The sequence below is a fragment of the Suillus clintonianus genome, assembly GCF_016758775.1.
Source record: "Suillus clintonianus strain FC179 chromosome Unknown DEU56scaffold_10, whole genome shotgun sequence".
Taxonomy (NCBI): Eukaryota; Fungi; Basidiomycota; class Agaricomycetes; order Boletales; family Suillaceae; genus Suillus; species Suillus clintonianus.
Genome location: NW_024539234.1, coordinates 548,213 through 574,400, shown reverse-complemented (window position 1 = coordinate 574,400; position 26,188 = coordinate 548,213). Strand labels below are relative to the sequence as shown.

At 49.9% G+C, this 26,188-nt stretch overlaps 7 protein-coding genes across 7 annotated transcripts; 3 read left to right on the top strand and 4 right to left on the bottom strand.

Moving 5' to 3' along the window:
• Nucleotides 1–31: 31 nt before the first annotated feature.
• Nucleotides 32–12,230, bottom strand: DEU56DRAFT_36272 (uncharacterized protein). The gene is made up of 22 exons (XM_041345863.1): nucleotides 12,126–12,230; nucleotides 11,762–12,058; nucleotides 10,594–11,697; nucleotides 10,472–10,538; nucleotides 10,240–10,419; nucleotides 10,068–10,189; nucleotides 9,555–10,019; nucleotides 9,206–9,497; nucleotides 8,672–9,151; nucleotides 8,495–8,614; nucleotides 8,376–8,444; nucleotides 5,663–8,321; nucleotides 5,440–5,613; nucleotides 5,371–5,380; nucleotides 5,020–5,322; nucleotides 4,875–4,968; nucleotides 4,580–4,825; nucleotides 2,402–4,528; nucleotides 977–2,352; nucleotides 744–926; nucleotides 394–691; nucleotides 32–345 (listed from the first exon to the last, which is right to left on the bottom strand). The coding sequence occupies exons 1-22, from the start codon at nucleotides 12,162–12,164 to the stop codon at nucleotides 242–244; spliced, it is 10,809 nt and encodes a 3,602-aa protein (XP_041212799.1). The 5' UTR covers nucleotides 12,165–12,230; the 3' UTR covers nucleotides 32–241.
• Nucleotides 12,231–12,327: 97 nt separating this feature from the next.
• On the top strand, nucleotides 12,328–13,152 carry DEU56DRAFT_36156 (transcriptional Coactivator p15-domain-containing protein). The gene is made up of 5 exons (XM_041345856.1): nucleotides 12,328–12,503; nucleotides 12,557–12,622; nucleotides 12,688–12,811; nucleotides 12,862–12,979; nucleotides 13,031–13,152. The coding sequence occupies exons 1-5, from the start codon at nucleotides 12,420–12,422 to the stop codon at nucleotides 13,065–13,067; spliced, it is 429 nt and encodes a 142-aa protein (XP_041212798.1). The 5' UTR covers nucleotides 12,328–12,419; the 3' UTR covers nucleotides 13,068–13,152.
• Nucleotides 12,688–15,626, bottom strand: DEU56DRAFT_780827 (ABC1 family-domain-containing protein). Its single transcript, XM_041351985.1, has 13 exons — nucleotides 15,314–15,626; nucleotides 15,118–15,258; nucleotides 15,020–15,056; nucleotides 14,745–14,964; nucleotides 14,632–14,695; nucleotides 14,260–14,585; nucleotides 14,197–14,209; nucleotides 13,935–14,149; nucleotides 13,852–13,879; nucleotides 13,582–13,801; nucleotides 13,493–13,529; nucleotides 13,328–13,440; nucleotides 12,688–13,275 (listed from the first exon to the last, which is right to left on the bottom strand). The coding sequence occupies exons 1-13, from the start codon at nucleotides 15,591–15,593 to the stop codon at nucleotides 13,128–13,130; spliced, it is 1,842 nt and encodes a 613-aa protein (XP_041212797.1). The 5' UTR covers nucleotides 15,594–15,626; the 3' UTR covers nucleotides 12,688–13,127.
• On the bottom strand, nucleotides 15,627–17,735 carry DEU56DRAFT_780823 (Rad9-domain-containing protein). Its single transcript, XM_041351984.1, has 7 exons — nucleotides 17,666–17,735; nucleotides 17,404–17,615; nucleotides 17,193–17,352; nucleotides 16,912–17,142; nucleotides 16,752–16,858; nucleotides 15,865–16,692; nucleotides 15,627–15,808 (listed from the first exon to the last, which is right to left on the bottom strand). Exons 1-7 carry the CDS (start codon nucleotides 17,697–17,699, stop codon nucleotides 15,782–15,784), a joined length of 1,599 nt encoding a protein of 532 aa, XP_041212796.1. The 5' UTR covers nucleotides 17,700–17,735; the 3' UTR covers nucleotides 15,627–15,781.
• A 136-nt stretch (nucleotides 17,736–17,871) lies between these two features.
• On the top strand, nucleotides 17,872–19,400 carry DEU56DRAFT_729040 (uncharacterized protein; the record flags this gene model as incomplete). Its single annotated transcript, XM_041348073.1, has 2 exons — nucleotides 17,872–18,063; nucleotides 18,114–19,400. The coding sequence occupies 2 exons, from the start codon at nucleotides 17,872–17,874 to the stop codon at nucleotides 19,398–19,400; spliced, it is 1,479 nt and encodes a 492-aa protein (XP_041212795.1).
• A 126-nt stretch (nucleotides 19,401–19,526) lies between these two features.
• Nucleotides 19,527–24,087, bottom strand: DEU56DRAFT_752791 (Tim17/Tim22/Tim23/Pmp24 family-domain-containing protein; the record flags this gene model as incomplete). Its single annotated transcript, XM_041349654.1, has 11 exons — nucleotides 19,527–19,685; nucleotides 19,741–19,889; nucleotides 19,944–20,141; nucleotides 20,200–20,458; nucleotides 20,506–20,607; nucleotides 20,657–22,001; nucleotides 22,045–22,912; nucleotides 23,445–23,567; nucleotides 23,628–23,853; nucleotides 23,895–23,994; nucleotides 24,056–24,087. The coding sequence occupies 11 exons, from the start codon at nucleotides 24,085–24,087 to the stop codon at nucleotides 19,527–19,529; spliced, it is 3,561 nt and encodes a 1,186-aa protein (XP_041212794.1).
• Nucleotides 24,088–24,516: 429 nt separating this feature from the next.
• Nucleotides 24,517–26,004, top strand: DEU56DRAFT_780795 (uncharacterized protein). The gene is made up of 5 exons (XM_041351983.1): nucleotides 24,517–24,702; nucleotides 24,758–25,004; nucleotides 25,056–25,508; nucleotides 25,563–25,779; nucleotides 25,830–26,004. The coding sequence occupies exons 1-5, from the start codon at nucleotides 24,692–24,694 to the stop codon at nucleotides 25,886–25,888; spliced, it is 987 nt and encodes a 328-aa protein (XP_041212793.1). The 5' UTR covers nucleotides 24,517–24,691; the 3' UTR covers nucleotides 25,889–26,004.
• Nucleotides 26,005–26,188: the final 184 nt, after the last annotated feature.

Sequence of the window (26,188 nt, the reverse complement as noted above, 5' to 3'; positions counted from 1 at the left end):
TGACATAACCGATGTACCGGGGGTTCCACACGGTGGGAGTACCGTCCGCCCGGCTGAGCCCGACGGTCCTGATCCGTCCAGTTCATGACTGTAAGCAGGACGGAAGCAAATTTAGTGGGCAAAAGCCAACAGTACAAGTACTGAGCGCTGAGGAATATGCGGATGCTTATATATACAATGCGTGTTTCTACATGTCGGTGATCAATATCAATGGTCTATTTTTCCATCAAGATACTCTGCATCATGCAAATCCAAATCCTTCCCCACCCTCGTTTATGGCAAGTAGCAATTGTTGTCGCAACATCTCGTACGAAGAATACTGCGGCAAGTCGATCTGATTGAAGCCTGGAAGACATTGTGAGATGATGAAAGTCATGAATTGCGTAGTCTTACAAGTGTGAGCCTGTGGCAATCGATCTGGATCTCCATATGCACGATGAATGGAGAATCTCTGAACACCCTGAACACCCTGCAGATCCACAAATCCACCAAGCGGTACCCGCGAGGTACCAGTAGCGAAACTGAGAACCTTGGCTCGCTCTTCCCGATTGAAGGATTTCAGAGCTCTCCACCACCAAACTATCACGGGGTCAGAGCTTGTGTAACCGCTGTACTCAGTAGCTGCGCGCCATTCGTCCACGTCGATATCAGGAGTGCCGGAGATGAGCAACTCAAGCTCTTGCTCATTGAACTGAGAAGATGCGTGAGGATGCATACCATAGTTAGTCATGAAATACACTTACAATTGTGATAAGATCATTTGGAATGATCTCCTGGAAACCCGCCACGAGATTCTCAATTTGTTTGCTGATTGAGGAATATAGTCGGAAGTTTGCAGAGAGCTGTACGAACTCTCGCTTGTTCTCCTGTGTCACGGGTATTGACTCCCCACCGTCCTTCAGAGCAAAAATACGATTCACACCAAACTGTTCAGAAGATTTAGTGACGGATAAGATATAACAAAAGCTAGGCAAACCTCATCCGCTTCCACGCTGAATGTCAAATCCAGGGGTGTTGGATCATTATCCAAAATCCAGCACAACGAATTATAGTACTCTGGATCAACCCACTCGACGTCCCGATAGTCCACGGGTTTTCCCAAAAGCTGTCTGTATATGCTCTTCGCAAAGTATGCGTCTAGGAGACGACCGTCATAAATCGCTTTCCCAATGATGCGTCCTACAAATTTGAAGAAAGACAAATGCTCAGGATTGACCCATGAGTTTTTGTTGGGCTGGTAGGTGAGACGGTCGGCCGCACAAGGTTGGAAGAGAGCGTTATTAGGATCGAACATCTGACGTGCGAGGATCTGGAACCATTCTCGAGTAACACCGCCAGCATCCACACCCTCTTCGTCATAGAAGCGGACGCTGAGTTTGCCATGTTTGATTTGTTCTCCTGTCTTGCGCTGGAGGTACTGGAAACTATCCTCGAACACTCTTGCTCGGCGTACGTTAAGCTGGAGTGTGCCCTGGTGTTCGCGGGGATGCGGGCGACGGTGAAGTTGCTGAGTGAAATAATTTCGCTTGTTGTCGAAGTCAAGGACACGGGGATTATGGACCAACAGGGAGAATGAGCCGCTCATCAAAGACGGGTTGTTGCGGACCATGAGATTCAGCACCTTGCGATGAGCATCCGTAAAGGACACGAAGAGATCTTCCATACTCTCCCGAGAAGTCGTTGGAGAGCGAGGGGATGCTGCTGCTCGAAGGGCACGAGCTGAGGCCGACTTCGATCCTACGTATTTGCACACCACCATCAGCGCCTCGATCAGAGGGAGCAGTACGATCGCCATGTGCTCCAGCTCCGGTTTCTCTTCAATGGTAGACAGACAATCTCCTAGGCGTTTCCAAAGAGGTGCGAAATGGAAGGATTCGTAGATAGTCTGTACCTTCTCAGCATCTTCACTTTTCCGAGTCTCGTCCGTCACGGGACCAACCATCCGAGGCGTATACATATAGTCAATGGTCTTGAGGACACGTAGAAGCTTCGTCTGGTCTGATGATGGTGACGAGAATTTCGGTGCAACGGAGGATGCCAAGACATCATCGCGTGAACTCGTCAAAGCATTCACGAGATCGCCGAGATCACTAAGAATGGCGTGTCCACAGTCCTGCGCCTTTGTTTTAAGCTCCTGTGCGATAATATCGCGTGCGTCAGGAATGTGAGAGAGATTTTGTATCAAGGCAAGAGACTGCTGGAAGGTGCGTGACGAACATTCTCCAACCGCAAGAATGTTCACGATCAAACGTAACACCGAATGAGGAATTTGCGGGGGAACAGCAAGTAAGGGTTTCACATCTGTCTGAGCTTCTGCTGGGATATCAGGCTTGGAGGGTTCAACTGACGCTGCTGTCAAGAGGCATCAGACTTTAATGTGGAGCCATAATTGAAAACTGACCAGTTGATTCCTGCGCCCCAGCATCCTCAGAGGTAGTCGGTACAGGTGCACCAGCAGGTGCCGCAGAAGTGGAAGTCTCGGGCGCAACGTCATTTGACTGCTCCTTCTTATCAGATTTAAGACTTGTCAGAGGTTTGGTGACCGTCGACAAGAGCGTCACGACGGAGTCCATCGTCGAGGGTGTTTTGAGGAGGGATTGTCGATCAAGAAGGCCAAGGAGTAGTACAATTGGGAAATGTGTCTGGGGCATCGGTTTCTCTTTGCCTTTACCCTTCCTGGAGGGCATCTTCCTCAAACCGGCCGGGAGTTCATGTTCGGTCAAGAAGAATAACGAGGACGGTTCATTTGCACTGACGATGTAAGTCATAGCTTCTAGGCAACGCTGCACGACGAGGTCTGGAACTGTTTCAATCTGAAAGCCGCCAATCGCCACTGGTGTGCTAAGGTCCGATGCTGTTTTCACCTTAGCAGCGGTTTTAGGTGTTTGAAGCACCGCAGATTTTGGAGTACGAGTCGTCATTTGCGCGAAGCTCTTGTCCACAGCAGCTAGGTCCCCTGGGCCACTTTGAAGAATACTGAGAAGAAGATTGAAAAGCTCAGAGCGGGTCTTGCTGTTTTCGCAGATATTGACCAAGATTTTGAAGAGGAGATTCTTCTTTAGAACGTGAGGGAAGAAGAGTAGGCGAACGAGAGTGGCTACCCCAGCCTTATCGAGGAGCTGAATGGCATCGCGGGGGGGAGGGACCTTACGAGGTGGGAGAGGGCGTTGAGCAGCAGCAGTTCTGAGAGCCCGAGCAGCAATACCGCCTCGAGATCCATTTACCTCGTCACGGTATACTCCAGCCTCTGCAATCATGTAAGACGGCAGAGTTTGCAACAAACCATCATCAGAGTCCATCAGAACGACTTGTCGGAGCTGTGGATCTAAACTAGCAATAAAGCTTGCCGGATCAATATCCGCTGCAACTCCCGGAGGGCCTGGTGCGGGCGCAGGCACTGGAGCATGTCTGGATTGCTCTATCCTTTCTTGTTGAATAAGTTCAGCTCTGATTTCCGGTGGCAATGCATCAAGAAACTCTGGACTGATCTGGGAGTCGGCAGGGCGTTCGACCCTGGCTGCGCGCTGATCCCGTACGTGTTGATTGATGACCTCTTCCCGGATATCGTCAGGTAAGGCTTCAAGGAAAGTTGGATCAATGCCCATGTCAGTGATATCCACCTCGCTACCATGGATCATCACAGTGACACGCTCGGAGGGAGGAGGTTGAGAAGGCCCTGGCGCTTCTTCCGCAGCGGGCACTTCTTCTACTGTAGAAGAGGCTTCTGGCGCTGCGACATGTTCGTCAGAATGCGGAGCGGGCACGTGTACATCATCCATCTCTACATCAGAGTTTGAAGCAATGGCGGTTGGATTGGATGTGGGAGGATCGGGTAGTGTATTCGCAATATTTTCCGGACTTGCATGAGAGGCCACCACGCTAGAACTTGTAGCCTCCAGAGCCCCAGTGCGATCAGCCTCCAGCTGATGTGCTTCTGCTTCCTCTGCCTTGATCTGAGCTTGACGCTTCTGTTGCTCCCTCTGTTGCAGGGCCTCGATGGCGGCTGGGAGCAATGCTATAGTGACATGGTTGCCCAGCCTATTTGCTCTTTCGGAAACGTGCTTGCCATTCAACGTCTTAGCTTCTTCCGTCCACCTTTGGATTGTCAATAACGGATCGAACGCGCGGGAATCGCCACGGGAATCGCTTGGTCGAGAAACACGATCCACCCGCACACCGTCGACTCTAACCCCAGTGAATAGAGCAGCACCCCTTCGGCCAAGGAATCCTCGGCCGTCCACCATAGCACCAGGAGCGACATCCACTCGTATGGCTTCAGTACCATGACGGTCTATGATGGTTTGGAAGATATTGCCTGCATCACCTCCAATGATGTCTTCGATGGAATGTATGAGGTCGTGCTGAACGCCCCCACCTGCACCCCTGTGGGAGCGGCGAGCCACGCGAGTTAAACCAACAGGTCGATTCGTCGCAGCGGAAGCGTCCAAAAGAAGGGGGTGAACAGTAGCTTCTGGTGGCGCAGCTGGCACATGCCGGGGGCGGCCGAATACTTGCACATCCTCGCCCGCTTTAAGGATAAACTTCAGTTGCGAATGGAAAAAAAAGTTCCTTGACTTACTGTTACGGCGCCTGCGAATGAAGGGGTCTCGGCCATCGAGCTCTTCGCCATCCAGGTCAACAGCACCGGTGAACCTGAATCCCCCGTCTTGGATAATGCCTTGCACATCGATGACACCCATTTCATCATGGAAACTGAATGATGGGTAAGCGACAGCATCATAGCGATGCAAGGTGACTTGCTCTTCGTCATCAGATAATATATCAGGTTCCTCTCCTTGATCTGCATGAATGACGGCAACTGGTTCTACCGATGATACTCAGCAAGAGGTTGTCAAGAAGCATCGTTGATTTACCTCCGTGTTCGTCCTCTTCCTCGTCCTCCTCTTCTTCTTCTTCCTCCTCTTCATCAGCGACTTCGTCACCTTCATCATCTCCTCCCCGAATATCCTACAAAATCCGTCAGGGAAGCGAAAACGTCTCGAAAAGTTGTAAACATACCTGCCACATGATCTCTTCTTCATCTACCTCTTCACCAACCGCAGGTTCATCGTCATCGTTGTCCTCATCATCCTCATTCTCGACCAAGTCATCTTCCTCGTACTCTTCGTCTTCATCATGCCATTCACCTCCGTTGCTGTCTTCATCGTCGTCATCATCCCCGCCACCTTCCAATTCATCCTCGGAATCCGACGTTGCTGCGCTATCAGTTTCATCGCCATACTCCATCTCAACATCCTCGTCCTCATCCTCGTCTCCTTCGGCCATCTCATCCTCTGGTCCATAATTGATATCTTCCATCTCCTGTAATTACCGTTATTGGATGTCAAAAATGGCCTAGAACTTACTTACGCCTCCGAACCTATCGGCCACATGACCAAAGTCAGTAGAGGTGTGCGGTGAATAAGAATTTGGACTTACATTCCCAGAGCAGAAGTTCTGTATAGATCGGGAGTCTCTTCTCGATCGTCGTCATCCACGTCAATATTTTCGTCTTCATCCTCGTCCTCGGAGACTACGCTTTGAGAGGCCTTTCCATCGCCACCGTCTTTGGCCTTTTCAGTCGCGCGACTCATCTTGATAGCAATCCGTGTACTTTGTTGAAATAATGAGCGCCTGATCGTAACGGCACGATTACACTCACAGATTTTCCATTGGCCTAAGGATCGACGCCACGAGACCACGGACATTGGGGTAGTTCAGGTCAACTTCAGCCAGAGCGCTGGTTAAGATTGAGACGAAATTCTTTTCCAGCATGATCTTCGCAATGTGTGTGGTACTCTCGTCCTGCGATTTGCGGCTGCCGTTGTTGAAGCGTACAGTAAGAAGTCGGTTGCATAGATCCGCCAAAGCGAGAAGGCGCCCGTATCTCGCATCCACATTGTCTTGCAACGTGTACTCCTTGATGGCGCGACTAATGGCCTCTAGGGTAAATTTGCGGACCGAGATCAAGTCCGCGGAGACATCCTTCGATTCTACCCCTGCAGAGCTGTCGACGCAGAGAGCCACAAGTACGGACATCGCACAAGTACACAGAGAGAAGGCTTGGTTCACCTTCGCATATGGCTGGGAAGCAATGGTTCTGAAGGTTATGAGGTCGGAAAGGAAGAACTGGAGGACAGCTGCGCGATGTTTGGTAGTGGGATCTTTAGCAGGAGTTGACATTTTCTTCTTCGGAGAGTAAGACAAAAACGCGAGTTTGCAGGCATCATAGGAAAATAGCAGTTCTGTGAGGCACTGCATAATGAAACAGCAGTACGAATGCCGATCTTGATCGTTGAGATCATCCTTGCTCGCATCGACGCTCTCGGGGGCGCTCTGTGTCGCATCTTCGCGCTTCGTCGTGACATCATTATCGAAGGAAGGGCGCGCATTCTTCATCAACTCGCTGATGAGAAAATGTACCATTGTCTCCAAAGCCTCCGCGTCGGGCCCATGAACCTCCGGCGGTGCTGGTTGGTCAATCTGCATATCATTACGCTCTACAATGCCAGTGTTCGCGCTCGACTGCGGAGTCCCAGGCTTGAGGGTAATATGCTGGACAGCGGAGAAAGGTTGTTGAAGCTGGCACAGGTCCTGAGTCACATGGATAAATGCAGACGGATCTCTGAGAGCCATTGCACTGCAATTGCGCATGTATCCCGAAACATCGATTATCCTTGTGCGTGGCTGAGAGAACAGTCGCTTTACTTCTTGCTTCATGATATGTCGAAGCACAGATAGCCCTTCAGCGATGTGGCGAAGTATGATCATCGCATACGATTGACCGCCAGGAACAGTAGAGCCTTTGAGATGTGAGAAGAGACGCGGGAGTCCATCACGCTTGATGAGTTCAGATGCTGTTCCATGGTCCCTTGTGAGCAAGACCAGCAGACGAAGTGTGGACAATAGCTCATCCTTTTGGAGGTCCGGGTCAGCTAGTAACCGGAGGCAGAAATTGAATATAATGGGTCGTGCATCAGCATATGCTGGGCCAACAGAAATGTCAGGAGTGGTCACAGGTTCATTCTCTTTCGGCAAAACGACAATAGAGGGCTGTTCGCCGATAGTGAACAAAGCCTCCGTCACAAGGAGGTGGGAAGCCAGCCACTTTGGATGGGATGAATCTCCGCGGACAGAATTCGACAGGAGCAGAGCTGATAGGGTGTCCATCAAGCTTTGTCCAAGGGCTTGCGGGAGCGTTGGGGATTCAGAGAGAACTATTGCAAGTAACCGACATCTAGCAGCCAGTGGCTGTTCATGAGAGTCATAAACCGCAGGAGAGAATGATTGTATATCGTCAATCAATGTGCGGATCGACTGCTCCTGGAGCTCATCAGTCGGGTGCATGAATGCCCGATGAACCTCGAATATCAACGAAGGGTGTTCATCAACCAGTTGCAAGGCCTTTCGAGGCAGCTCTTTCTTCAAAATCTCTCTTGCTTCGTCGAGATCTTTCCGTAATTCTTCAAGACCCTTCCCTTGCTCTTCGCTAGTCGATTGAGGAGGCGGGGTGGACTCAGCTGGAGGAGCGGGCGGGGCAGAATCCTCAACATCCATCTCCTCATCAGAGGGATCCTCGTCACCTCCATCCGCAAGGGCATCACCTGTCTCGTCTTGCTCCGCAGTAGATCCGTTTGGCTGCGGATCAGGGGGAAATGGATATGGCTGGCTCAGGAGTAACTCGGTCGCAGCATTGACATTATTATGAGTGCGGGCGAGAGCACGTTCAGCGGCAGAGCGAGGGAATCCCATATCCGTGAGCTGGCGAATGCGATTTTCATCTGGCCCGGCAGCTCTAATATGAAAGCCGCTGCCGGTAGGAGGGCCAGTTCCGCCATTGGGGCCCTCTTGGGAAGGATCCCCCTTGAACTCTTCATTCTCACCCGCCGTGACCTCGAGCATGATCTGAACAACCGACTTGACCAGGGTCAAAGGGGATGAACGAAGCCAGGAAGCCTCCCAGATACTACGCAGCAAGGGTATGCTCTCGAGGCGAAGCCCGACAAGGAAATGATGAGGCTCGAAATAACCGGGTTCTGTATCCTTCTTGTCCCGAGTTGTGACTAGTGACGTTTGGCCGGACTCGATGAGCGGCTTTGAAGAAAGTAATGGATGCACGAGGTTCAACGCAACCTTCAGTCCTCCCTGCGCATGAGCGAGTTCTTGCTGCATAGTCTCTGTTCGATCTTCAGGTTTCACTGCCGTTACGCCGTCGATTAAGTCAGTGAAGCATTTGCAGATTCTGAAAATGGCTTCCAAGCCCTTTGCACGCTGAAAAGCAAGGAGCAACACGGTATGAAGAGTGGGATTCATCGTCCGCTCTGTAGTGCATCAGTTCACGTACAAGTACAGGAAGAGAAGTAATGAATACATACCGTCCACAACTAGGATCGTCACAAGTCCTAACATGACGCTGTGATAATCTAAGCAACAGACTTGATCGCCTGCGAAGGTTACAGTGAGCAGACAACCAACTTTAAGAGCAAATTTATACCTTCGACCTCGTACTTGAGATGCTCCACCATGATTTCTGCAATAGTGGCTGATGCAGATAGAATTTGCTTCTTCTGAGTTGCATCAGGATTTCGCCTCGCATAGAACAGCTTTACGATGGCTTAATAAATGCATCCAGTCAATCGCATTGAAAGGTATGCAAAACCATAAAACGAACCCTGGAAAAAAGGGGCCAAAGCGCTTGGAAGACCATGCGTTAGATGTTTGAGTGCCTTGGCATTCTTCTCTCGCGTGGTGTCTATTTTCGGCGATGTAAGCGACGATGACTGCGCAGGTATCGACGCCGATCCCGATTGAACACCGTTGGGAGTAACGCCAACATTCGACTCTGGGAGAGACACCGAACCATGGCTAGGTGATCTCCCAAGGGGAGATCCCTGACTGCTCGGACCAACCTCCATCCCCTTTGCCACCATGTTGGCTTTAAACAAGATGTTCTCCCACACCGATGCGCGATGGAGAGCGCCTAGCTCTTTGACGACTTTCGGCGGATCACTCATGAGAGTCTGAAGAAGTCCAATTGCAGACCTTCCATGTGCATAGCCAGCAGTAGAAAAAACGTCAGCCAAGATAGTGATGCGGATGTGAAGGGTCACAAGGCTCCGGAATTGTTGATTTGCTGCACTTTCCTGATCCTCTGTAAAATATGTCTGAGCAAGCTCTCGCAATTATGTCTGGGGGAAATGATTACCTGAAAGATCAAGGAACGGCGCCAGCTTGGAGTGAGACTGAGGAGCCGCCCAGAAACTTTGGGAGTCAGAGAGTGAATTTTCCACAAGTTTTGAAAGATGGTGAAGTGCCTCGTTGGGTCCTACGTCCGCCATCGTCCGAATAACTTGTACTAGCGAGTCTGAGGCAACGCTGTTCGCATAATCATATGGAAGGCATGGCAAGGCAGTGAGCCTGCCGATACGCTCGAGACCCTCAACATTTCTGATGAAATCTCTGCAATGTTGCGTATGTTGGAACAGACCCTCAAGAAACTGCCGAGAAAAGAGTACCGTTAATACTAGTATCGGGAAGAAGTGTACGCAACTCACTCGGCACAAGACATCAATATAAAGAACTACGTTGTTGTCATGACTCCTCAGCGAGTCGTCGTCAGACGTGTCCTCCTGAGCGTCAGAACTATTAACGTCACTTTCCACCACATCCATCGGGATGACGTCGTCCTTGTCCATAGTTTGGGAGGCAAGCATGAGGCAATACCATTCTTTCTTGTCCTTAGGAACTACAAAAGTATTTCCAAGATCCTCGATTTTACTCAGAGCGGACTTGACGGCATCAAAAATAGGAGTTTTCAGCGTTGGGTGGTGGCGGATCAATTCGTCAATGGCGGTACCCATTAGAACAGCATTCTCCTTTTCACGAAGGACTTTGATATGGCTCTCAGAAGTGAAGATCGAAATGATGCCAGGTATCACGCTTGGGCGAGTTGCAAGCTGATCCTGACCAACCTGGTTGAGGCAGAGCGCCCCAATTGCATTGGGAATGGCTTGGATGAGCTGAGGGGAGCGTAAGTCAGTGCAAGTTGGTAGAGAAATCGTACCCACTTCAATGACAGGTTCCAAACCTGCTTCGATCACCCTGTAGAACACCTGAGGCAAACCTGCTTCCTGAATCGTCGCAAGAGACGTCGGCTCATTATGAATAAAAGTTGCCATTATGTTCATGGCTTTCATCATCAATAAATCAAAGATCCTGCATAGGATGCAATGCACTCACCAAGAGGAAGGAGGTTGGGACCAAACAGGCCACGATACTCCATGATCTTCTTGATTGATTGTGGCAGGGTGGAATCAATCAGGCCGCGCAACCCTTCAGATGTTCCCGTAGACTGCATCATGCGATGTATGGAGCGTAACGTGTGTTTAAGCACGGCGGCCCTTGGAACCGGAAGTTGTCCTGCAGCTATGATCAAGCTTTGTTCTACTCCAAACTCACAATAGTCACTCACCGTACGAACCAAACAGGTCCTTGGAGCGCTCGTTGCCGTACATCGTGATATCAAAGTCGACCTCGTGCTGGTTAGATTTTAGTGAGTCAATGATCAGAAGGGTGATGCAATGATATGCTTACCTGGATTCGTGCCACCAAAACTTCGACCCCACGAGAGTTTGAAAACACCTGGAACGCATTTGAAAAGGCGTAGAGGATGTTATCCACCAATTGCATAGCCTTCGAGACCATCGGGAGTCTCTGAGCTAGCCTATTCTCCATGATCTGAACCAGCAAGGGAACTAATCCTGCGCTGACAAGCATATTTCCCCCGTTGATGTGCTGTGCAAGGTAGGTTACGAATGAAAGAAGAGACTCGACGAATGTAGCTGAAATTCTGCTGTCCGGACTATTAACCTCCAGGATAGTCTTTCGCAAAAGGGCCATGATGATTCCGTGGTTGACAGCAGCATTGACGGCGCCCAGCACCTCGGTTACTTTCCCTCGGTACCTGGCGATCGAGTCTAGCGCCGAGATAGCCGCTGTCTGCACAGATATCGAAACCCCGCGATCCAACTGGAGAAGTTCAGCGATGTGGGTAGTGAGATCGGGCTCATACAGGAAAAGTGTTGATGACGCTTGAGTCTCGCTGTGCGTATGGCCATAGATGGCGATACAAATTAGTCGTATGGCGACAAGCTCCTCTCTCATAATGTCGTTGCCGGTGGCAAGTGCCTTGGAGGATCGAACGCGACAAAGCAGTTCGAACTTGTCATCGTTATTCAGTGGATGCGTTTCCAATACATCCGCCATGATGTCCATGACTGCCTTGTTCTTCAGAGTCTCTTCATCAATGTGAATAGTAGACGCGTATGAATGCGAAGTGGAGGGTGGAACGGAGAGTTTGTTAGGGCTGGACGGCATAGCTTCAATATGATCGGTTTCCTTTCCCTGTCCCTTCTCCTTCTGGTCAGTTCGATAATAAACGAAACTTACATCACGAGCTCCGGCAGGCAGAGCATCGACCTGCTGTGGGCCGTTTGTACTGACAAGATCCAGCAAGCTTATGCCGTGTTCATGGATATGAGGCCACCGCTTGGAGAGGGAGAGCAAACGGGGTGTGGAGATGTTAAGGGCTGTTGATACTGCGGGCTGAGCGGAGTATTGTTGTGCGGGGCGAAGGAGAAGGTTCAGTGCTAGTGTAAGCACGTCAAGATCTGACGTGAACAATAAGGAATTAAGCCTCTGAAATCGAGAGCATTAAAACAATGATTAAACGCAGGCCGATGATTAGATGGAAAATACGCACATCATAGGAGCTGAAGGTTTTGCGATTGGTGGAGTTCTCCAACAAAAGCCTTTCGAACCTAAGAATATAGCTGATGGTTTTCTTCGTCGCTGGAGTGAACACGTTTATCTGTAACTTGTCCACATCGTAATCCCGGATGGCTTCCTCCAGAATGACATCGAACTTGTCGAGGACCTTAGTCCAGGCATTGAGATCGGATCGCGGCCATTTCCAGGAGTCAATATCAGCCAAAACGTCGGCGAGATCATCGTTTGGAGTGTTTATGAGCTTTGTGACAAGCTCTGCTACTTGAGGATGCTGAAAACGCCACGGCCCTAGTCAGATACCAGTTGTTTTGCGTGAGAATGAGATCCAGACTACTAACCGGCGATACCGCCCTCTTCGCTTTCTGAGATATCTTCATTGATCCGCAACAATGCGGGGAAGATGAAATCGAGGCTTCAGTTCTGAATTAAAGACTCGACTGTAGAAGATAGGAAACTCAATGGAGGGGAGTTGACGACGTAACATGTCCAACAATATATTAGGAAGGTATTTCCCACGAATGCGTCTTGATTCTTGAATCAGCCTACTCATTACAAGTTCAATCGACGCGTTCCCTTGAGCTAGTAGTCAAGCAGAATCATTAGTCTACCACTTGACACCATCTAACACGTTCATGCCCAAGCGCAAGAGCACAAGCGACGATGAAGACGAAGACTATGAACACTCTGAGGACGACCAGCCAAAATTGAAGACCAAGGCAAGCCAAGTACCGTGTCTGTGATATCATGCTCATCGACGGTTTCAACACAGACTTCAAAGGCAACCGAGCAACATTTGACCATCAAGAAGCCAAAAATATTTTCTTCAGGCAGCCAAGTGCGCGTTTTGTTTGCACCCACTGATTCTTAACCCCTGATTCTAGTGCCACTACTGGTCATCAGTCTCCATCAGACTCGAACAAAAAGTCGACCGATGACAACGACGTGAAGGTCTTCACCAGTCCCGATGGTGAACGATATGTTCAGCTGGGCCAAAAGAAACGCGTAACCGTCCGCGAGTTCAAAGGTGAACCTCAACATTACGTGAACACACAAACTTGTCGCTGACAAAAGCAGGCAAAATTCTTGTCGATATTCGTGAATTTTATGGCAAGGACAGGGAGGATGAAAAGCCGGGAAAGAAAGGAATTTCTTTGAATCCAGATCAGGTTAGTCTACCGATTTATGCTCTAAGGTATCCCCAGTAACAACCTTATCAGTGGGCTTGTCTGAAAAAGAGCATCAGCACCATCGATTCTTTCTTTGCAGACTGCAAGAAATGACATATAGAACTCTATATCTACCGAATGCAACGACCTAATCATGTGTATCATACAGTGTAACTAGTAGAGACCAGCGGCCGCATCGTGCGCTCCCGCTAATCCTTTCAAATAAAATCCACGTAACCACGCACTCGACTTGACCAGCGAAGCTTGCCAGTCCATCATGAGCTCAATGAATGTGATTTTGGAATATGCAGTTGCAAACGCCCTGTAGGTGTGTGTGGTCAAGCACGTAGTTAAAAGTGGAGGATTCAACGCACCAAGCACTGCCCAATAAGGATCCGAACCCGACTCCACCCTCGCGGAAGCGGCATTTCTCATCTTGCCATACCGCCTTCATGCAGTACTTTGACGTGATGAGGAATATTCTGACCTATTAATCCACGCGTTGAGATTAAGTCAAGGAGTTAGAAATCAATACCAACGCTCGAATGAGTGGTTGCCAGTGAATGATCCAAGTGCCTGCAAGGGTGGTTGATTGGTCGTAATTTTCGAGAATGGTGATAGAGCCTACCTTGCCAGGTCATTGAGTTTCATGACCATCAGCACGCGCCTGGGCAGTCGGCGCAGGACATCGAGCACGGATACCAATATGTCTCCTTGGGCAACAGTATTTCGAATGAGTTCCATTTCCTCCTCAGTCTGAGAAGCCATGTCGAGCATGCCCGTGGCTCGGCGGATGTCGCTCTTGGGTTCGTCATCTGCTTCAATTATACCATCGGGTGCCAGCCGGCCTAATGGAAAACAGTCAATAGAGGAACGTCCACCCGCGCGGAGGGCTTACCAGTAATTGCTGCCTCGAAAACAGGATACTGTTGATAAACACATTACGACACGCTTTGCTCCACAAAAAAACCAAACCCTTACCAAATCAGATGTGATGTTCCCGACCAGCTCTGCATATTTCCGACGATCAGCGTCGACTGTCGGCGACGAGCGAGCAATGAGCGACAGCCATAACCTGCTGTAGTTCACACGTAGTTCCCGTTCAAGATCGAAGTATAAACCATGGTCCAATAGTGCGATCTCAAAGTTATAGGGTGATTTGGATGATTTAGAGGCAGGCCGTATCAACAGGTTACCTGCGCCACATCAGTGGAGCTCAAAGTATAGAAGGAAACACATTTACCAGGGTGAGGGTCCTGTAGGGAACCGGAGTCAGACCTGGCACAACGTTTTGTAAATACCTTACCGCATGGAACCACCCATTCATAAACACCATTCGATTAAAGATTCGCGTAAGCTCTAGTGCGACTTTATTCCTGTCAATGTTGTGCTTTGCAAGGTATGCAAGGTCGTCTACGCGACCACCTTGGATATACTCCATGACGAGAACTCGTTTGTTCGCGGATATGACCTCGGGTATGTATAATGACGTCTTGATATTTTCAAAATCAGCAACCGCATGAGCCGTATTGCGGGCTTCGTGCACAAAATCCATCTCTCTCGGAAGGTTCTCCCGCATTTCCTCACCTAACCAAGTGAATTCGAACTCCGGGAACCAGTACTTGATCCAACCTAAAATTGTGAGTGACGCTGGGCTTCGGTGACCAAACGCACATACCCAAAGTAGACTGGACCATGTTGATATCAATGTTGAAGAATTCAACTAGGTGAGGATGTTGAACCTTCAACCCAAGTAAGCGCCTGACACCAGCACAACTTTTCAGTACATACCTTCACTGCGACCTTTTTTCCTGATGCCTTATGAAATCCGACATGAACCTGAGCCAAACTTGCAACACCAATAGGAACCGGGTCAAAATCGTCAAAAAGCTCATTTATAGGCTGTCCCATATCTGATAGGAACAGTGCCGCAATACCCTCGTACGGAGTGGCATCACACTTGTCTTGAAGTGGGGCCATGGTACTCGTCCATTCCCTTGGTAGTACAATTCTTTCCTCAAAATGATTAACATTCGCAAGGCATATCAACGTAAAGACGAACGTACAGCGACGCAATATGCTGTCCCAATTTGATGTAGATGCCTGAAATGCATCATTTCAGTTATGAGGTTCATTAGGCAACCAGCTGCATACTGGTACAAACCTCCATTGGCCAACAGAGCATTCAGCACCTTCGTAGCACTCCGAACATGACATTGTGATACTGCTTCGAGCCTGTCATCCTCGGAAGCATACGTGCGCGCAAAAGTACGCTTGTAATCAATTGCTCCAGAGATTGCAGCCTCTGCGGGGGACTATTGAGTATTTTAAAACATCAATTTATCGCCGCAAAACCTTACGCGCAAGTTGAGAGCACCTTAAAGTCGCCAATACAGCATGTCGGGTTGGCTGGTGATTCTCGTATGCATAGTACCCTGCACCGGTGAGCGCTAGAAACGTTGCTGGATACCAAAACCACGACTTTCCCCGAGGACGCTTGGGTAGAGCTTGGGGCGCATCGAACGAGGCCAGGCGCTTATTTAGGTTGACATCATAACGAATAGATGACTTTTGAGAGCGAAGGAAAGAGCGTGAGCCATGCCAGCTAGGTGGACCACGAAATTTCAGCATGATGTGCATGTTGATGGTCTAGCGGCAGCATGATCGGGCTCGGGCACTGATAAAACTTTCGCAATTACGTTCGGTTCCCCTGTTACATAGCTTATTGGTTACGTAAGTGTACTACTACTTAAAAGTCATAGCAGAGGATGAACGTAATGAACAAGTTACAAAATCCTGGCATGGTGTTTATGTTATGTACGTCCAGATCAGTCTTCGAACAGAGGCCGAAACGCCTGAGGTAGACATGAATGAATTAGCACTCAGACCTCCATAAGATGACAAACCCTACCTTCTTCCTGCCTCCAACGTTGTCTTGCGTTGGCCCAAACTCGGTGCCAGTATCTTCAACGAGTTCCAAGCTTTCTGGATCATCATAAGCGGAAAGTATAGCTGAATCCCCATCTTCGACGTTGATAAGATTCTGAGACGCCGCAAACTCAAAGTCAACTTCTTCGCCTTCTCCCTCGAGCATTTCCTTTAGTTCATTCTGGCTCATGTTCTCGATGCCCAGACCAGATGCGCGTATCACTTCCTTGTCTGCCTGAGAGAGTTGTGAAAGAGGATAAAATAACGGGGTTCGATCCTGTGGTTTAGCTCGTCCCACTTCAGGACTCCCGCTTGGTCCATCCGATAACAATTGAGAAAACTGAGGGTAGAAAAGAGGCTCGGGTTCCACAGGAATTTCACGGGATAGATCTGGTGGGAGATTCCAAGACGGTGAGGGAAGAGGCGGCCCTTGATTTTGTTCAGAGCCCGGCGTGTGCTGAGGAATATATGAGGGTGGAGGCATTGATCGTGCGTCGCTTCGGGCTTTTGAAGCAGAAGGTGTATGGACATCCATACGCTGCACGGCTTTCATTGGTTTCATTATCCTGGGTGTTTCGCTTCGCTGTCTCGAACTGCCCTCGCCTTCGTCGCTCGGAGAAGGACGCTTGCGTGCGTTGAGTTGAGCAGAGTTTGAGGGAGCGGGTGCAGCTGAACCGCCGTTTTGCGAGGTAGATATGACAAAGCGACATTCTGACTCGTCGCCATCGACGTCGATAAAGAGAGGGGCCGCAGGAACCGTGAAGCGTAAATCTAGGCAGAGACCCATAGATTCCGCAAAAGCAATTGTGGCCTATCAGATAAAAGAAGTCAGAGGATGTGGGGAGTGGACATTAGCGGTTGGTGACAAACATTGAACTCGCGCAAGTGGAAAGCGATGGTAGTTGGAGATGCATAGACATCATAGACATCGAACTCATCCGCGCTGATGTTCAGCTCTGTTGATAGTTGAGCTTTGCCTGGTTTGGGGGACAGATATTAGCTGTCCACTGTCTGAATCAGGCATTCCCACCTCTAGTGTCGATAGAAGACTCGAGGGTCTTAACCTCAACCTCCGTGTCTCCAAAGGTCCATATAAGTCGAGGATCACTTTTCGCCCCTCGAGCATTCGGGAAATGCTCCGTTATGTCTTTTATTGCACGTGGACCTATTGTAAGACGGGATACACTAAAAGGGTCTTGGATACCTGGTGAAAGCGATGATGTAGGGATCAAGAGAGTCAGTCGGTGAGTCTTGACGATGCCTATGGAGACTTTTACATGTCTGTTCACATGGAGTGAGTATCGTGCATACCATGTTTACAGTGCAGTCGAATGATCAATCTGCTCTCTAATGTGTCCTGGTCCTCGTCTGGCTCATCCTGGTCGTATAGATCCGTTGCTTCAACGAGTGTGAATTCGCAGCGTTCCACCGTCTTCTCCGTCATTTTGTGTTTAAGTATGGAAAGAAACGTCTTTCCAAACAATCTGTCACGACACACACGAAGGTAACACAGCAGGCATACCTTAGCGAGTAACTGTCCTTTGACGTCCTGAACACCGTCTTGTGCCACGCCATCTCTGAATTTATATCTGGAAAAGAACCTGCGCCCGTACTGGAAGTGACAATATGCAGAGAGTGAGGAATTAGTCGCGCTCAAAGTGAGGTGCTCCGGGTTTGCACATATGACAACATCGTCGCCATATCTTGACAGACATGTCAGAGCCCTAATGAATGCTGGAACCGAGTGAGTTCTGTAAAAATGCAATATTATGGTTGGAGCAAACGTTTGAGAGCGACAACACTGAGCGTCGCCTGCATGAACCACGGCAGCCGATGTCAAGAAGTCACGACAGCCAATTCGACGCGTTGCGTCACGCGCGTCGGCCGGGTGGCCAGTCATTTCACACTCACGCTCATCATCATTTTATAAGTTTGCGAGCTGCTCAAGAGCTGCTCGGCACTTGGTTAGGCCTTTCTGGTCTTTCGAGCCATGCCACCTCCCGTGAAACTAGCTATAATCGGTGGAGGACCATCTGCATTCTATGTGGCCTCCCGCCTGCTCTCTCTTCTTCCATTGAAGGATCCAATGTCTCCACTACTAAGGGTGCACATGTACGACCGACTCTGGGCACCTCATGGTCTCGTCCGCTATGGCGTTGCACCAGACCATCCAGAGGTCAAGGTGAGCTTTGAATTTCTTCATGTCCCACTAATCACTAAGGACACTTTCAGAATTGCACGAACAAATTCGACGCGACTGCAACTGACCCACGTTTCCGTTTCTTCGGAAACGTGAATGTCGGAAGCAAGGTTCTTCATTCTATTCCCCACGCGCTTCATTTACCCCTGACCTCCATACTCAACAATTACTCTCACTTATTGTTCGCAACGGGATGTACTATTCCTACCCTGCACCCCGCAATCCCTCCGTCTATCTACTGCATGCCTGCTTTGTCCCTGGTTCATTGGTACACACAACACCCATCTCGGCCGCCACCCCCCGCGCTTGACAAGATATCACACCTCACATTAATTGGACAAGGAAATGTGTCACTGGACATTGCACGTATTCTTCTGACTTCCCCCTCTGTACTTCGTCAATATGATGTACCAGAGCATGTTGTCGAAGTTCTATCCCGTTCTACCGTCAAGCACGTCTCCATAGTTGGAAGGCGGGGGCCTCTGGAGGTTGCTTTCACTACCAAAGAGCTTCGGGAGATGATCAACCTCCCGGAGGCGTCGATGGTTCCTATCGAACCCACTTTGCTCGAACCCCCGCCAGGCGTCACGCCAACACGCCAGCAGCGGCGTACGCTCGAGCTACTCCGGAATGGGTCCAAGAATCCACCAGGATCGACGCCCAAATCCTGGTCGCTCCATTTTTACCGCTCTCCCACCAGTCTTACTCCTCCATCTACTGCCTCAGCATTAGACATGGCGAATCTTACCCTTGCTCACACCCGTCTCGATCCTGCCACTTCTCGTGCAGTGCCCACTGGCGAGACATCGACTCTTCCTACTTCTCTCGTCGTCACCTCCCTTGGATTTCATGCAGATCCAGAGACGACTTTCTATGATCCTGCTATGCGTCACCTTCGTTCGTCCGCAGGACGTATTACTTCTTCCGAGGGTTCAGTCTTGAAAAATATGTATGCTTCTGGATGGGCAGCCAATGGTGCTAAGGGTGTGCTTGCGTCAACTATGATCGATGCATATGCGGTCGCAGGCACCATTCTCTCTGACATAGTACCGTTCTCAGAAGCGGCAACAACTACCGCACCACCCCCGCCGGTAATGGAAATGGCACCCGATGAGATGCTCAATCCTCATCCAGATCTTGATGCGTTACCATCAGAAATCGATCGTGGAATTACAGACGGCATTGTCACCCAATATGATGACTGGAAAGTCATTAACGCTGAGGAAGTTCGCAGGGGCGAAGCCCTGGGAAAGGAGCGGGAGAGAATGGGCTGGGACGAGGCTCAGTCATTGGTCGCTCTTTCGCGCGCGCGGTCGTGATCCAATAATCGTGTCAGGTGAGGATTAAACACAATTATTTAATAATATTTCGTGTCCATCAAATGCTCGCTTGTCACTAGGTAGATATATTCTCCACTCGCATATCCATCTTACATAATGCTCCAGTTAATCGTCTCTGGTTCTACTCCGAGGATCACGCCTTTGGAACCCAACGTCATCAGCACCGTGGTTTCTAGGGCTGGGTAACGGACGACGTTGTGGTAGCTTTGAGGCAGCTATATTTTGGTGACCTGAAGACCGTGGAGGTGCACGCCGATAAGCGGCCTACAATTTCAAAACAAATATTTTACTTGGCCAAAAGGAGATCAGTAGGACACACCTCAGCTTCCTGCTTTTGCTTAGAGTAGAATGCGAATAGGTCCGCAATTTGCTGTTCGATCGCTTGCTTCTCTTTGTGTAGCCTCCCAACATCTTGTGTCATCACTGCGACTTCACGACCTAACTCAGCCTTAAAATGTTCAACATGAGCTGCTCGCCAGAACATCGTCAATGAAGGACCGTGAAGACATGGGGTAAACGCACCTTGCACGTTAATTGCTGTGGCCTCTTTCATCGCCTCCACGAATCGCAGTCGTTCTCCTCGAATCTCCTCCGTCAGCTCTGACAGGTTGTCAGACGAGTTCTTCTGGTAAAGAAACCCCTTACCGCTCGACAACACCCGCAGCATTTGCTCCTGGTCTGCTCTCTGGCGATCGATAATTTCCATCACCGAGTCCGTCACTGAGACATATCGTCATAGAACCACTGATGCTACACATAGAAAAGCCGACAAACAAACCAAGGGCTCTGCGTTGCTCATCTCCATGATTGAGATGTTCTTGAACGACCTGGATCAACTCATGGACTGTTGATCGCAAATCCTCTTCATTGTGGGCTTGACTCTGCGCCACCTCCAACAGTTGTTGCACCTGTCCAGTCAGGTTGGCGCTTGAAAGTTCTTCGGATGTGTTGATACCCAGCTGTTTACAAATATGTTCAACACCAGTTGCGACAGCCTGTATCTGCGTGGTGCCGTTATTGACGAACGCGTCCAGCCACTAAAAAGTTGTCAGTAGCAATGTACGAATTGCGCTCCTGAGCTTACCGAGTTTAGTTCGTTCAGGTAGCGTACGCTGTCGGCCTGCTGTTCGAGCTGCACTTTTTTTTGTTCTTCATCCGCATTCAGATAATCCAGGACGGCTTTTAGCTAGTGAAAGTCCAGTTGATGAAACCGCGTGATTGAGAAAAAAACGAACCTTGTCGTCTAAAAGCTCATGTGCTGGTTTCTCTGGAGTGTCTGCATTTTCGTGGGGGCTTCCTGCAGTGGGGCTCGGCGGGGTGTTACTAGTCTTGTAAAGCGAGGCAAGCTCGTCCAGCTTCGCATATATGTCCAAGAGATCCACGTTTAGACAGGGTGCTGAACCTTCCGCAGGCGAAGTCGGTGTAGAGAAAGGAGGTCTCAGATTGTTCATGGTGATGCTCGCACGTGATGTCGACATCTCCCGCTCTTGATTGTCATGGATCGCATCGAGTTTTTCGAGAACACGAGGAAAACTCGATTTCAACTGAGTTTGCATGACGTCCAGGATCTTCATAATGGAGTTTACCTGCAGCTGGACAGTGCTGGAGGAGCCCTGCTGCTGGATCTCCTCTACTCTGGCAACCAATGCTTGTATCGTAGAGAGAATAGCCTCCTTAGCCTCAGTAGAAGACTTTCGTGCGGTGTCAGCCAACAAGGGTGCCAGCTCGCTGGGAAGGTCCTGAATATCGTGCTGTAACGCAACAATTTGTTTGTTGATGCCTGCCGTTTGATCGAAAGTCATTGTCGCGCTCTCTTTGATCAGGTCCGTAATGGGCACCAGCTGCAGACTCTTATCTGCTGGAGATGACGAGGTAGATCGAGGCGGTAAACCTTCCCTGATAACTCGCGGTGTTCCAGGAAGAGTCGGAGCAGATGTCCTACTACGGGCGAAAGCACTCCTTGACCTAGAAGAATATGTTTCAATCGATGCCGGCGATCTCGGTAGCGGGCTGGGTCCACCACTGCTCAACGGTGAGTCGCTCGAAAAGCCTTCATCTTTGATCCTATGGATTTCTGCAAACGCTCGGCGAGCACGCATAGGCCGGATGGTCTGAGCACCCCGTAAGTGCGGCGCAATAGAAGCACTACTCGCAGATCCTGGCGAACTCGTTTGCTCGATCTGTGTTAACCGTTGGGTGACTACGGAAAGGTTTCCAAGTTTGGCGATGGAAGGACTCTTAGGACCAGGGCTCCGTGGTGATATTTGTGACGGAGGTTGTGGAGGTAAGAGCGACATGGGAGAACAATTCTGTGGCGAGTCGTGCAGGCTGAAACGAGCCGGAGACTGAATGGATAAGGGTGATTTTGTGCTCGGCGTTGGAGGGAGAGACTGCTCCGTCGTAAGCGAGGTGTCAGATTCAACAACACTAGAAGACGCGTATTCGGAGGAAGTATACTCTGATGCTGACGGAGGCTGCAGATAGTCTTGTCCATTGCGTTGCAAGTTTGTCTGAATCGTTAATGTCTTTACTCGAGTTGTTCCCTGCGACTGTCTTTGAAGTAACATATCCCTGCGAGAACTGTCGCATCATCTGCATTGCTAAGGATGTATCATCATCATACCATATGGCGCTGACCCATCGTGCCCGTTCTTGACTTGATGATGCAGCAAATTTTTCTCTTCGGCGGCCTTCGAAAAGAAGCTCGAATACCTTCGGCTCGGACTGGCCTGTTGAGGTCGGAAGAAGGGCCTTCTCATCAAGATCCAGTCGATTCATAGAAATAGAACGGACATCAGTGCAGCCATCCAGTGGAATGACGCGAGTCGAAGGATTACCGTGAGCGGTGTGCCATGTTATGAGTATATGTAGGGTATGCAAGGTAACGTTGCAGGACGTCCAGACGGGCAGGATAGCCGAAGTAATGGATGATGATGACATGGAAAGATATAACAGCGCACCACAATGAAGTGCAGAGACTTTACCGGCTGACGAAACCACGGCACCTGCATCATGAGGGAGGTGGGCGTTCTGGGTGTACATTGAAGGGATCTGAGCCATACTCGGTGCGTCGACCACAACAGTAGGGACGACTTCTTCTCTGTCATCTCCGTCCTTTCCTTTTCTTCCCTTCTGGAAGACAGACAGGAAATCACGTAGCGAGGCACTCAGAGACCTCCTCTTACCCTTGCCAGGGGGGCGATACAATACACCATTAAAACGGGCTGCGCTGGGTGGCCCACGAGGAGTTGGAGGTTCCTCCCGCGAAATGGACTCATATCTGTTGATGAGTTGCTTGGCTGACTGACGTCGTAGGACAGTCGGATTGTCATGATAAATAGAGAAGTAATGTGGTTCTGCATCGGCGCGGTGTGATTGGTCGTAATTGAGAACGGGCCGGCTGCCTGCGTCCATTCTCCTTGGACCAGCGACGGTCGTCCCAAAGCTTCGCGCCGACTTTGTAGACTCCATAATGATGCTAGTGCCAGTCACTGCTTGCATGTGCATCGAGGATTTGAGAGGGCGCCGCAACAAGTATTAGGCATTGCAAAAGTGACGGAACAAGTGATGGCCATAACTGGGACCAGAACCCAGGCCGTTTCATAATCACCTTGATCCAAAATAGGTATAAGGACAACATGCACCGTGAATCATTCCAATCACTGCATTTTGTATGTTTCTGATGCCATGTGGCGAGCGGTGGGAAGATTCAAAAAACGTCGGGCGCAAAAGAACCCGAAGTCAACAAGTCTGACGATCAGTAGATTCAATACTATGCATTGCATTGCAGCGCGAATATACAATGAGGGTAAGTGGGCTGTAGGGCGGAGGGAGGCATCCATTGTAATATAGATTGCGGAGAGGCAGGTATGGAGCTAGTGTCCTGAGGGTTGAGGCTGGATAGTGTCCGGCACTGTGGACACGGCGCATGGGAAGCGAGGAGGGTACGGGAAGGAAGCGAAAGACGAGAGATGCAAGTGAAAACAGTCAGTCATACGAAGTACATTGAGTGATATAACTCACGTTGTGGAAGCTGTGGTCGTGTACCTTCGCTGAACACACGAGAAAGAAGGACACCGACACCCTCAAACACACCCAACAGGATACCACACGCAATTGCAGATCCTAGTGCTGATTTTGGGCCACCTGGCATGCGACGGATTGGAGTCAGAAATAAAGAAAGGAAAAATACGAGGGGAAACTGACTTCTTGCGGCCAAACATCCACCCGTCATGAACCCCGAAATTATGGCATTCCATGCATCCTCTTTTTGCCGCCAACCTTTCACGGCACAATCAAAAGTGGAGAACATGCCTCCCCAGACGCCGAAGTTGCCACCTGTGACTGGGGCGCGTGCTTTGATAGTAGATATGGCACCAACCCAACGGTCACCCTGTGAGTGTCCACGTAAGTGACGTTTGCTCCGCCAGGACTAGGAAAAGGGCAAAATGTGGAGCAAGACGGAGAACTAACCCTAGGGGAGTTTCGTGCACCCTTGATACCGTGCCATATACCGCCACCAACAGCGCCCATAGCAAATGCGCCTCCAAAGTCATTCAATATGACCCATGGACTTAAGCCCGAAAGAAATTTATCAGTATCTGAACTGGCCAAATGAATGGTTTATTACACACCATGGATCTCTGGTGTGGTCAGCATGAGACATGGTGAAGGGTCAAGAGGACGGGGGAGGAGGAAGGGAATAAATGGAAGTAATTAGTGAGCTGGCTGAGGGGGGAGGACAGCTCGTCAGGATAAATTTCATTCCCACGACATTAGTCACCGCCACCATCAACTGACTTGGTTCCAACTTGGTTGTCCATTTACACCTTCCATGCTGGGGGGCAGCTACTCACGCGCGCGTCTTGCACAATTTACTCCCACTATCCGTCGAAATTCGAACTGTGACTTTCGACAGAAAGTAAGAGTAACTCTATGGCGTTGAGGGCGAAGGTAGCCGTGTACGCAGACACATCGTTTGTATGCCCGTGACTTGGTGCAAGACAAGGAAGGCCCATATTATTGACAGTACTATAGTCCAATACATTACATGTAGTGAATGCACGCGCAGATCTAACCATCGTCATGTGCAAGCGCTGAAGCTGTTGTGGATCAAAATTGCTATACACCGCGGCGGCGTGGATACCTATCCCAGCTGTGAATTCGAAAGGCTGTGAATCAAATATTGTGGTACGACATAGACAGCGGACGTATACGTATCCCTGCCACCTCAGCCCCGTTGTCGACCTTGAGTCCTTGACTAGAACGCCATGGATATCTCGTGAGTACACTCGATCTACATCTCACATCATCCCTCAAAAGCCGACTCTGCTCAGCTCAATCCTCCAGGGTGGATACCAGCACCCCCTGTCACGCTCATGGCAGGGCCGCAGGCAGCTCACAAAGTCCATGTTCATGTACCCCATCTTCATCACTGATGATCCAGATGCCAGCGTCCTCATCTCCTCACTGCCTGTTCAACGCCGCTGGGGTGTCAACAAGCTCGAGTCCTTCCTCGGCCCATTGGTGAAGAAAGGACTGAAAAGTGTCATCCTCTTTGGTGTACCTTTCAATTGTGAAAAGGTGAGCTTCAAACCGGTGAGACTACCCGCAATGGCCTTATCGATCATCCAGGATGGCCGTGGCACCCCAGCAGACGATCCATCTGGCCCCGTCATCCAAGCTATCAAAAAGATCAGACTATTATTCCCGTCATTGTACATCGCCTGCGATGTATGTCTATGCGAGTACACCTCACACGGGCACTGCGGTCTGCTGCATGCTGACGGCACCATCAACACCAAGCCCTCCGTCCTACGTCTCGCAGAAGTGTCCGTTAACTACGCCAAAGCTGGTGCCCATTGTGTAGCTCCGAGCGACATGATGGACGGGCGCATCAAGGCCATCAAACAAGCTCTCATTGACGCTGACTTGGCCAGCAAATGCACCCTTATGAGCTATTCAGCCAAGTTCGCGAGCGCATTGTATGGCCCCTTCCGCGATGCCGCCGGAAGTGCACCATCGTTTGGCGACCGCAAGTGCTACCAACTCCCTCCTACTGCCAAAGGACTCGCGCGGCGCGCAATAGTGAGTTATATCTCCTCTATCGCAAGATATGACATTCATCATATCATTTCTTAGCAACGAGACACCGCAGAAGGCGCAGACATCATCATGGTGAAACCCGCGCTTCCTTATCTCGACATCATCTCGGATGCTGCACAGCTCGCACCGGACCATCCTCTGGCTTGCTACCAAGTCAGTGGTGAATTCGCGATGGTTCATGCTGGTGCTGCTGCAGGCGTCTACGATCTCAAAACTATGGCATTCGAGACTACAGAGAGCATGGTCCGGGCAGGTAAGTATGTCAGTATTAGCTTTTCGGTGCTCTGACATGATTTTATAAAGGCGCTACCCTGATTCTATCTTACTTCACACCGGACTTCTTGGACTGGTTGGAGGCGTAAAATTTCATGGATCAATGCTGCAAAAGATCGAAGGAACTAGAGTGCATTTTTATTATTTGATTAACGTGTAAACCCAACTCATTGTAGGTGAAATATATATCTTGTCATGCTTTGAGCCTTGGTTCACTTCAGGATGAGACGCCACTAGGTGATTTGTATCATTGACTCCAAGTTGACACGTCTAGATAGGGCCTTTTGTGAGCGTGCACGCGGAGACTCCTTCTGTGCTTCTATGGTTGAGAAGCCCATGCATATGAGCCGCCTTATAAAGGCTCTGTTTCAAAGATTCGCCTCGTACGT